The sequence below is a fragment of the Maudiozyma barnettii genome, assembly GCF_903064755.1.
Source record: "Maudiozyma barnettii strain CLIB 1767 genome assembly, contig: KABA2_02, whole genome shotgun sequence".
NCBI lineage: Eukaryota > Fungi > Ascomycota > Saccharomycetes > Saccharomycetales > Saccharomycetaceae > Maudiozyma > Maudiozyma barnettii.
The window spans coordinates 1,137,298-1,149,170 of NW_024545239.1; the positions used below are offsets into that span (position 1 = coordinate 1,137,298).

An 11,873-nucleotide genomic window follows, 5' to 3' on the forward strand; every position below is an offset into this window, starting at 1 on the left:
TGCTACTGATTACAATTGTATCATTTAAGGTATTACCTTTTATTTCAAAATTGAATATTATTGATATTGTTTAAATTTATGAAATTTAATGAATAGGTAATGAAGAATATAGATCGATATGGCAAGCATATCGTTAGTTATGAATATAGATGAGAATAATAAGGGATATATGTGTGAGTACTAAGTAATGATATAAGTAACTGTTACTATTGAACATAAGAAAAAACAGAATAATAACAGAACATTAAAAAAACACATAAATCTAAACCTTGAAATTTAAAACGATGATAAAAACAGGAAAAAAAAAAATAGGATAAATAATCATAATGAGATGAATGGAATGGAATATAAACGATGTGAGTGTTATGAGTGTGTTTGTCGGTTGGTCTTTATGCAACAAGTTTCGGAGTGGAGTGGAGTGGAGTGATATGAAGTTATAAATTAGTAGAAACTAGTGATACCTTCATCTAAAATACCTAGATTGAACCATTCATGATCCAAAGCGTCCCTTGCGGTAATTCTTTGAGTTGGATCGAATTCGAACATTTTATTTAACAAATCTAAGAAATAATACCAGAATAAAAATGTTTCCTTTGATGCAGAAGTTAAAGGTTCCAAATGATTCCAATTTTCATCTGCAGATAAAGTTGTATCTATTTGGAAATTCATATCGTTCATGTCAATCTTTAGGAATTTGCAAATCAAAATATCGAGGCTAAAACAATTATTTTCTATTCTTTTAATAACTTTTGGTTCTGTAAGGACAGTCTGTGTAAAAGGATCTATTTCTGGCCATATTAATTTTTTAGTATCTCTATTGAAATGCTTTATTACTGTAGAATTTAAATCTGAAGGTAAATTACCAATATTATTATCATATTTATAAAACATTGTATCAACCAATTTTTCAGGGACAGGTTTATTATTAATTCTTTGCATCATAGTTAAATGTTCAAAATTGTTATGAATTGGATATAAAGATTCACCTGTAGCTAATTCTACTAGGACACACGCAATTGACCAAATATCACATGGGTAAGACCAACTTAACCCTAAGACAATCTCAGGAGCCCTATAATGTCTTGTTGAAATGATTGGAGGATGATATTCATCAAAGAAGACAGCACTTCCAAAATCAATTATTTTAATCTCTGGGGTTTGTAATATTTTTCTTAAACCATTATTCGAAGCAGTTTTTCTTCTCTTGGATAAACCTGACAGAATTTTATCAGGTAATTGATATTGAGCATAATTTTGATCATCACATAATAAAATATTTTCTGGTTTAATATCTGTATGAATAATATTAAGTTCATGTAAGAAACAAATCGATCTAATCAATTGTCTAGCAATAGCTTGAATATGAGATCCTGGAAATCTCCCGATCCCATTTGCACACATGAAATCGTATATAGATTTCCCATGTAAGTTTGTAATGAGGCAAATATGGTTTTTATAATCGAAATAATCTAATAATAGAAGGCATTGAAAGGATCCCGTAATATCTTGTTGAGCAATTGTATTTAACACTCTTAATTCTGTCTTTGCAGCTTCTCTGTAACGATCAATGGCTCTAATAATTTTCACTGCGACAAATTTTTGATCTTGTTGATCGTAACATTTAAGGACTTTCCCAAAAGTTCCTTGTCCTAATAGTCCATGAGCTACGAATTTATTATTTTCACCAAAGGTATCATTATCGTGATAGATATAATGCCCATCTTTATCTGTTTTAAACTGATTATGATAATTTTTAATTTTCCTTGTAAAGATTGAAGAATGTTGTTCATTTATATCATGAATATTATTATTAATCTGTGGTTGTTGTAATACTCTCAAAGGTACAGTTTTATTTGATGCTAAAGTCTTTGTTGAAGAACCTGTTAAGTTTAATAATTCATTATCATTTTGTGTTCTTGGTATAATATCTATTGCACTATTATTATTACTATTTGTAAGATTAGTTGTATTACTTAATGATAATAAATCCAATTTTGAAAGTGGTAATTGAGGTAATGATATCGTCCTTTGTTTTTTTTTAGTTGTTATACTACCATTAGGTATAATAATATTGGTATTTGAATTAATTCCATTATAATTATAATTTGAAGTAGTTGCATATCTTGGTTGTTGAACCGGTTGTTCTTTAATAAAGACTACGTCGTCGTCGTCGTCATCACCATTCTTCGTATTATTTGTATTATTTGTATTCGTATTATTAAATGTCAAATTATTGTTAAGATATTCAGATTGTTTCTCCAACATTTCATTAATTAAACTATCTTGATAAATATCATCATTGTCATCTTCATTTCTAATAGTAGTAGTAGTATGTTTCTGAGGTATTAACACGTTATTTCTTTGACGTTTCCTTGTATTTGTAGTGGCAGCCGATAATATTTCTGAGCGTGCCATTATAGTATTGTAGTTGTCGTATTGTCGTATTGTCGTATTGTATTTTGGTTGACTCTTTTATTATCTAAATTAATCAGACTTCCTAGTATATATATATATATATATGTATGTATGTACTCCGATAAAAAAATCAAAAAATAAAATGAATTAAAATAACGAGAGATCTACCCGAAAGAGATTAGATAACCAAAGAATAAGTAAATAAATATTAAATCTCATAGCACGGAATTGTAATAAGATTCTTAAATTTATATAAATATATATATATACGATATATTAAAATAAAGAGGAACGTATCATGTATTTCCTTATTATTATTATTATTATTTACAAGCATTGTTAAATAAATTAATAATTACCCCTTTCATCACAGCACAACGTTGCGAAAGGACGATACGAAGTGGAGATAAAATTCATCAGTTGCAATAATTATTATTAGTGTGAATGTCTCAAAATACAAATTAACAATAGCAGCCACACACACACGCTGTCTGTTTCTGGTTTTCATCACGGCACCGCATTCCCTTTCACTTCGTTTCATTAAGAGGGGGGAGGCGAAGGAGGTACTTCAATTATTCTAAATTACTGCGAATCGTGAATGTGAAGGTGAAGGTATTATGCCCACGTTTTGTTGTTGTTGCTGGAAGGGCTGGCAGGAGTAATTCCCCCGTAGAAGAAGCAATGGTGATATCACCATTGCTTCATTTTCCGTAGTTTTTGCGGATACAAAATGCAAATTATACGGCTGTGCGGGGCCAGGCGGTGGTGGTGGTGGGTCGGCGCGGAGATCGTGAACATATAAAGCGCCCAGTTCTGCTTCCCCCCTCTCTAATCAGGTGACGGGACGAGACGTAGAGCGAATGGATTGGGCCGGACCTTCTTATTGTATTGGGTCGTCATTGCAGACGGCGCGTAGGCCTACTACTACTGATAGGATTGTATTATTGTATTGCATTATTATATACATGGTATGGTGGGTGGCATGACCTTATTTACTATTTATTTACCCTCACCGAAATAACGCTCATCTTTATGTTCGGCGGCTGTTGTCTTATCATCTTTTTCTCCTATATCACGTGGAAGGCCCAAATGATTCCAATCATCTCTATCCATTAATTTATGATCCATCCGACACCGTAAATACTCTTTAGCTAATAATCTACAATTTGGTGCATTCTCATTACCAACAAGTTTCATACAATTTAAATATTTTTGCATTTGTGTAACACATTCATTATCATGATCTAAAGGAAAGGATCCACGTTCAGGTGGAGTAGGCGATAACGCCCTTAATGAATTACCTGGATTACCGGACATTCGATATTTGTATTGATGTGTGTGAGGGATGATACTGTGGCGAGTGAGTGAGTGAGATGATACTGTTATGGTAATAGTAGTAAACAAATGAAACTATATCTCTCTCTCTAATATATTTATTTTTTCTTTATTTTACTTTACTCTCTCCCCTTATATCTCTAATAAATATATACATACCCACATTTCACATTTCACATTTTATTATATTAAAATTGAATTTTGCGCGTTGTAAGTATTATCTGTATACGTATGTTTTTTGGTGTTTTCGTGCGATGGTACTTAAATAGTAGTAGCTATAGTAGCGGCTATGGTATATTATTTATTATATAATAATATATTATTGCAAAAACATATATAGTAATATAAAGATATTCAATTACCCTTTGTTTGCTTTTCTATGGTCTTAATCTCTTTGGATCTCTTGGGAACAAAGAAGCTCTTCTAATATTCTTCAAATCTAAGAAAAACATCACAACTCTTTCTAAACCAATACCACCACCGGCATGTGGCGCACAACCATAACTAAATGCATCAACATAATCTTTGAAACCTGCATCTTCAGTAGACAACCCATGGAATTCCATACGTTTCTTTAATAAATCATGATCATGAATACGTTGAGCACCACTTAAAATTTCTTCACCTCTCATGAAAAAATCATAAGAATTGGAATATTTATCATCTTGGGCATCTGGCATAGTATAAAATGGTCTAATCTCTAATGGGAATTTATCCAAAATATAAAAATCAGTATCATATTTCTCACGAACTAATTTACCTAAAAATTTCTCATTTTCAGTACTTAAATCTTCATAATCACCAATATCTTTACCGGCTTCTCTTAACATAGCAATACCTTCTTTATAAGTTAACTTAATCATCTTACCATCCTTTGGTAATTTGAAATCTTCTACTGGATATTGTTTACGAACTAATTCAATCTCTTTAGCATATCTTGTCTTTAATTCACCAAAGATGAAAACAAATAATTCACTTAATACATCTAGGACTTCATGGTAATGTTCTTCAAATGTCATCTCTAAATCAAGACCAGTAAATTCAGTCATATGACGATGAGTATTAGAGTTTTCAGCACGGAAGACTGGACCAACTTCAAAGACACGTTCAAAATCAGCAATCATCAATTGTTGTTTATAAAATTGAGGAGATTGAGCCAAATAAGCTTTGTTCTTGAAATAACTAACTTCAAAGACATTGGAACCACCTTCAGTTGGAGATCCAAGTAATTTTGGAGTATGGATTTCAGTGAACTTACGGTTGGTTAAAAATTCTCTAAACAAAGAACAAACACCACTTTGAATCTTAAAGATAGCTTGATTAGTAACAGTTCTTAAATCAATAACTCTAGCATCAAGTCTAGTATCTAGATTAACTACTGGTAAACCAGCAGCTTCAGCTTCAGCTTCAGACCTAGAGGCATCTTCAATTAAAATTGGTAAAGATTCAGGGGTTTCACTGATAGTATGGATGTCCTTGATATGAATTTCCAAGTATTGCTTAGTGGCACTAGTGATAGCTTCTTCAACCTTAACAACAGTACCTCTAACAAGAACAATACTTTCTAAGTTCAAATTGGCACACCATTTAACCATTTGTTTTGAAACACTACCATCATCTTTGTTGAATTTAACTAAAGCTTGCATCAATTCATTTTGTTGTCTCAATGTCAAGAAAGTCAAAGTAGCACCTTGTTGTCTCTTGTTATGGATTCTAGCTCTGAATAACATCTCTTTACCGTTGTCCTTTTCATCATCTAGATCATAAAATTTGACTCTTGGCTCACCAGTACGAATAGTGGATTGAATCAATGGGAATTTACCATAATGTTCCTTGGCAGTGTCACTAGCAGCAGCAGCACGTTCTCTTTCTTCCTTTTCTTTGGCTTCCTTAGCTTCTCTTTCTTGTTTCTTCTTCAATTTCTCTTGTTCCTTCAAATACTTCTTTAGACCCTTCTTGGATAGTGGTTTACCATCTTCACCTAGGATGACAGGTTGCTGTTCACCAGCTGGGGCGGCAGCAGGAGCTTGAGAGGCAGCTTCTTCAGACATTCTCACAATTGATTATTTATGATCTATTTTAATATATATCTTTATTGTATAAGTAATTGACGGACGGTAAATACTTTTTAGAGATCTATATATATCTAAATAAATTCGACGATGATAACAAGTTACGTAATCGTTGTCATTTTTGCTGTCTCTCTCTCTCAAGTTACTCATTCGTTTCCCTCCCAACAAACAGGGAATTATCTGAAAATTTTTTTCCCAGCGTTATTTTTCTTTATTTCCTGTGAAAGATCATGTTGTACGTCTTGCGACACATTTATATATGGTAATAAATATATATATACGTGTATACAGATTATTAGAAAGAAACAATTTAGCAAGTGTTGTTAAATTTGATAAAATAATATATCTCCAGATGTAATTGACGTTACTTTGAAACTGCATACAATTTTGACATCTATATCTTAACCATTTCTTCTCTATTCAGTGAAAATATTCCAATTTCTTGTATATTTCCAGAAGAAAAAACAAACTACTAATTATTCGCGGGGGCGGCGATATACTTAGGGACATCAATCTCAAACGCCAATTTGCGTGGGTGAAATTAATTAGATATCTGATAGTGGAACCAATAAGACTTCAAGTTGATGTATTTTAAAATGATTGTTTCGTGCGAAAGGTTCCCAGAAGTTTCTAATAATACCATTTGATATTAAATTGAGTGAAGGTTTTCTTTTTTCATTTAATCATATATATTCGTGCATATAAGTGATATCTGTTGAGGCTTTTTGGTGGGAAAATAATTAATAATAGTAATAAGCCCTTCCCTAGAGGAACCAAATGTTTAAGCAATTATCTCAGTTGAGTAAGAATCTCACAGATGAGTTACAAAAGGGACTTACTGATGAGAGTTTTATGAATGACTCTACGAATAATTCTAACAATAAGATAGATGAAACTATTTTTGCAGATGGTACCAAATTTATTGATTTACCAAAGGATGTACAAGGAAAATTACGTAAATATGATAAATATGAATCTAAATATCCTTTATTATTAAATGCTTATAAGAATGAAAAGGGGAAAAATATAAAATTCGAATCTATTAAGAAAATTTTGACAGAAAATACTCCAATCTCTGATATTAATGATATTGAAGAGACTTTACCTGCATTTTTTCAAGATATTAATAATAGAACAGCAATCTTAAATAATGAGATTAAGAGACTGAATAAATATAGTGATGAAAATATGGAATTAAAGAAAAAATTGGAAGAGATGGAAGAAGTAAAATCTGAAGAAAATGAAACTGTAACTGGAGATAACAATGATATATCTTTAATTACTGCTAAGGAGCTAGATACTGCGCATGATAATATTAATACATTAAATGAATCTGTATCAAAATGTGAATCTGATATAAAAGATAAAGACGCTAAGATCGAGTTGATTTCGAAGGAATTAGTTGAGAAGACTACTGATAACAAGAAATTGGAATCACAAGTTCAAGAAAATGTTACTCAATTAGAAAATACAAAGAACCAAATTAAAGAAAAGGAATGTGTGATAATAGATTTAAAAGAAGATATTATTTCTAAGGATAAAATTATTAAATCATTGAATCTGGACATCACATCGAAAGATGAAACGATCCAGGCCTTACAAAATGATGCAAAGAACGCTGCCGAACCAACCCTATTAAGTGAATCCAAAACAATCATTGATACTCCTGTTACAGAAAATAATAATTCAAAGAAAAATAAGAAGAACAACAAAAAAAAGAAGCAACAACAACAACAGCAACAGGTTGCTACACCTACGCAAATTGAACAGAGAAATTCTGAAGTATTCGACGGACTCAAATTGAAATTCGAATTATTGGAAAAGGATTACGAATCCCTAAAAGATGAGCATTCTCATTGTGAAGAATGGAAAACTAAATTCAACTCCCTAAAGGAAACGTCTGACAAAAGAGAAGCAGATCATTCTCTTGAAGAATTGCAAAAAGATTATGACAATGTCAATGGACAGTTGATGGATGCCAAAAAATCTCTAAAGAAAAAGGACTCCGAAATAGAAGAAGTTAGAGATATGCTAAGAGATGTTGGAAACGAACTTGTTGACGCTAAAGATCAATTAAAAACATCGGCTCAAGCGCAAACAGTTAATGATGAAACTAAAAGGCAAATAGAGATGTTAAAGAGAACAAATGAACTTTCTGAGAAAAAAATAAAGGAAATAGATGCGACTCGTGCTACTCTTCAAAAGAGTATTACTCAATTGACGACAGAGAAAGAAGAGTTGAATATTAAATTTAAAAAGATCCAAAATGAAAGCAGAAACATGATCAATGATCTTAAAGATTATAAAAGTGTTAAAAACTTGGTCACACAAAAAGAAAAGACCATTCTTTACATGGAAAACCAAGTCAAAGAATATAGTGAAAAACAGGAAACATTACAGAAAAAATTCATATCACTTGAGACTGAGAATTCTCAATTAAATAGCAGAATATTATTATTAAAGAAGGAGAATAATACGTTGAACACAAATGTTAATAAAAATAGTTCGATGTATGAGAATTATGTCAAAGAAAATGGTAAACTAACAGAAAGGATATCTATATTACAGGAAAAGTACAACGCTTTAGAGGATCTAAAATCGAATTCTAGTGATCAAGTATACTCTATAAAGAAACAATGTGAAGAGCTAAATCTGAAATTGAAAGAATCATCAAAAAAAATTAGATCCTTAGAGGACGAAATTAATGACTATTCTAACATTATCCAAGATAAAACAAGAGAGTCTGAAACAATGAGAAGACTCCTAAATGAAACATTAAATGATAATTCAAATAAAGGTAATGATTATGACACAAAAATTCAAACAGTAATTGAAGAAAAAAATAACCTTCAAAATCAATTAAGTCTTCAATCTTCGAAACAAAACGTGGAACTTCAAAATCTGACAAACACCAACCATCAATTAACCATTGAACTCAATAATCTGAAACTTAAAGAGAAATCTTTAAGTTCAGAAGTGGAAGAATTGAAAAAATCTAACGTAAACTATAAACGTAAAGATGAAATAGATAATGAGAATACTGAAGACTTCAACAAAATAAAAAAGAATTTGAAAGATTTATTGTCAAAATCTGATGTTAAGATTCATGATTTGCAATTGAATAACGATGAACTGTTATCTCTAAATAATGATCTAAACAAAAAGCTAGAGAGGTTGACAAAGAACTATAGGGTTCTCTCGAATCAATTAAACACACTCAAAGAGAGTTCCGTTACTACACGATCTGATAGATCAGGTTCTGTAAGCTCTCAGTTGTCGAATAGCAACTCCATATCTACGACCAGTATTAACGTTCCTGAGCCTATACCTCGTTCTTCATCCTCATCTAAGGATGTTTCGACCTTGAAGGAAGTGAACAGTTCTGAGAGTATAACAGGAGCTCAATCACAAAATGAGAAACTTGCATATGTGAAAAATGTGTTGTTAGGGTTTTTGGAACACAAGGATCAAAGAAATCAATTATTACCTGTAATTTCTATGTTACTACAATTTGATAGTAATGACGAAAAGAGATTAGTTATGGCATTAAGATAGATAGCATTAAATAAGTTTTATAAGGAAATAATTCAATATATGTATATACGGTTGAAATACCTCATCAAGTAGTATCTAATTGTTAATGAACTTTAAAACAAATGATTTATAAAGAAAACCGTTAACATAGCAAGTATCGGCGAACCAGAGTTCGTATTTAATTAAAAAATTAGAATTCACGAATATAGTCGATACCATTAACACATTGTGATACAGCTAGTTGGTCATCCCCTAATAAATCTAATACATTAATGGCCACATCTACAGTTTTCCGAGCACCATCGTGTTCGAGGATTAATCCTCTATTTTCTATCAATTTCCATAGTGCTACGTCATTATAGATTTCCTGCTCAGTCTTGAAAGGGTCATTAGTGACCAAACTCCAATCGAAGGTATCATGATCCCATAGAACGGCTTGTAACCCAAACTGTCTTGTGATGGCTCTTATTCTATTGTCAATACCACCATATGGAGGTCTAAACCATTTTGGAATATGGTTTCCAGTTGCATTCATTGCCCATATAGACCATTCCACTTGAGCAATAATATCTTCATTACTCAAGCTTGGTAGGTATGCATGTGACCATGTGTGGGAGCCTATTAAGTGACCTGCATCTTGTATTTCGTGATAAATATCAGGATGGTTAACACTATTGATACCCAATGTAAAGAAAGTAGCCTTATGGTTTAAATATTGAAGTAATTTTAATGTTGCAGGGGAAGGGCCATCATCAAATGTTTGGGATAATTTCCTACATGTACTGACATCATCATGGGCAATACACTGATCACAATCAAAAGAACACGCCTCACGTGGATTTGCGTCACATACGCCTTGTTGATAACGATTATATGGCGGTATTTTATCCATATCAATAAAGTCCAGAGGAATGTACGGTGGAACCAATCCTGGCCATTGTGTCATTCCTGTAAAATCTGTAAGCCATTGTGGGAAGGGAGTCTGATTTAGTTCGTCACCAATAAAAGCAACACCGCCTGTCTTTTTACGAAATTCGACCTCGGAACCGTATACTGCTGTTTCGAATGTTACTGCACTGAGTAAGAGATTTAATAGTTTTACCATTTCGAATGGTTATTTATACTAATATGAGAATATAGAAAATACACATTTATTTTTGTAAACTATCTGTTTCAAAATTTGTTTAAGATAAATTTTAATCTGTCTTTAAAATTATTGTTTGTTCATGAATATTATGTGACGCAAAACCTCTTACATTTTCAGGTCTGCGAGAAAGAGAAAATGTTATAAAATTAAGGGTACTAAATATGTAGAACTATACATTTTCAAAATAATTTTGTACATTATCGTGCTCATAAAACGTAGTCAAACATCTCATTATCTACAAAGCCACCTTCCATCGCGGATCTTACCTTTTGAATGAAAAGCCCTTTGTTAACAATTAGTTGTTGAGCAGCTGCTTTGTTTAATGGGTCCTTAGGATTTGGCTCTAGAAATAAAAACAATAACCCTATTACAATGCTTTGAAGATCTAAAGCTGGTGACCAATCTTCTCGTAATATATTGAGGCAGACATTTCCGTTTAAATTTATATTTGGGTGGTATATCCTGTTGAGACATTTCACTTTAGGGGCCTCTATTGGATAATTATCTCCAAATTCAATGTTAAATAAAAAATGACCATCCTTATACATGTTTTCGTCGGGTGATATTTTGAGTTGTATTAAAGGAAGTTCATTCATTTGGTCTATCTGGTTTATTATTTGAAGATCCACAAATGGAGGTAAATCTAATGTTTCGAGATCACGCTGTAATCTAATTCTAGATGCAGGTAGTAGGTTAGTTGTTTGTAAAGAACTTGCATTTGCAAGTTCTTCTTGTTTTTTCTTCTGTAACTGGCGTAATTTAAGCTTTTATCAATGTAATTAAGAATTAATCTAACAATTTTTTTTTCAGGCAACCTATATGGCATTGAACAGGTTGCTATGTTATGCATTATAAGAACATACCTGAGACTTTATGTTAGAATTATTATCTTATGTTAGTAAATATATTATTTCTATGGTCACCCTTAACCAGATTCGAGTAAAGAAGGATGTCGTCTGGTATATATATGCAAATATACAAACCATCAATATTTGTAAATGTATTCTGTTTTGATGTTATTCTTACGGATATATATATATCAGATAGGTAATCAGTACGGTTTTAACTATTGAACGTGCTTGTGAAAGTTCTTCGATTGTGTCGGAATGAACCCTCTTATGGGTTTCTGTCTATTTGTATTATAAATGATGATACTATTATTCCCCTTGACCGCACATTGCAGGAATATCCTCGCCTTTTCCTTCAATTAAAGCTTCGCGATAGACAAACTCTTTAAGAGAGGTTAAAACTTTTCAGTAAGTGGAAAAAGTCGAACGTGTTAGATATAAGGTTAACAAGGAGACAGCTAATATTTAAAGTAAATATATCTACTTAAAGAGGACAATAAATCAGAACTACCTTCATATACT

General features: G+C 31.8%; 6 protein-coding genes across 6 annotated transcripts; 1 reads left to right on the forward strand and 5 right to left on the reverse strand.

Annotated features, from left to right (window-relative positions):
• Positions 1-441: 441 nt before the first annotated feature.
• KNS1 (serine/threonine protein kinase KNS1) lies at positions 442-2,415 on the reverse strand (the record flags this gene model as incomplete). The annotated part of the gene is made up of 1 exon (XM_041549164.1): positions 442-2,415. One exon carries the CDS (start codon positions 2,413-2,415, stop codon positions 442-444), a length of 1,974 nt encoding a protein of 657 aa, XP_041405098.1.
• A 999-nt stretch (positions 2,416-3,414) lies between these two features.
• Positions 3,415-3,732, reverse strand: COX19 (Cox19p; the record flags this gene model as incomplete). The annotated part of the gene is made up of 1 exon (XM_041549165.1): positions 3,415-3,732. The coding sequence occupies one exon, from the start codon at positions 3,730-3,732 to the stop codon at positions 3,415-3,417; it is 318 nt and encodes a 105-aa protein (XP_041405099.1).
• A 395-nt stretch (positions 3,733-4,127) lies between these two features.
• Positions 4,128-5,801, reverse strand: DPS1 (aspartate--tRNA ligase DPS1; the record flags this gene model as incomplete). The annotated part of the gene is made up of 1 exon (XM_041549166.1): positions 4,128-5,801. The coding sequence occupies one exon, from the start codon at positions 5,799-5,801 to the stop codon at positions 4,128-4,130; it is 1,674 nt and encodes a 557-aa protein (XP_041405100.1).
• Positions 5,802-6,599: 798 nt separating this feature from the next.
• On the forward strand, positions 6,600-9,377 carry IMH1 (Imh1p; the record flags this gene model as incomplete). The annotated part of the gene is made up of 1 exon (XM_041549167.1): positions 6,600-9,377. The coding sequence occupies one exon, from the start codon at positions 6,600-6,602 to the stop codon at positions 9,375-9,377; it is 2,778 nt and encodes a 925-aa protein (XP_041405101.1).
• Positions 9,378-9,546: 169 nt separating this feature from the next.
• On the reverse strand, positions 9,547-10,461 carry CDA2 (chitin deacetylase CDA2; the record flags this gene model as incomplete). The annotated part of the gene is made up of 1 exon (XM_041549168.1): positions 9,547-10,461. One exon carries the CDS (start codon positions 10,459-10,461, stop codon positions 9,547-9,549), a length of 915 nt encoding a protein of 304 aa, XP_041405102.1.
• Positions 10,462-10,709: 248 nt separating this feature from the next.
• On the reverse strand, positions 10,710-11,489 carry UBC12 (NEDD8-conjugating protein UBC12; the record flags this gene model as incomplete). Its single annotated transcript, XM_041549169.1, has 2 exons — positions 10,710-11,267; positions 11,487-11,489. The coding sequence occupies 2 exons, from the start codon at positions 11,487-11,489 to the stop codon at positions 10,710-10,712; spliced, it is 561 nt and encodes a 186-aa protein (XP_041405103.1).
• Positions 11,490-11,873: the final 384 nt, after the last annotated feature.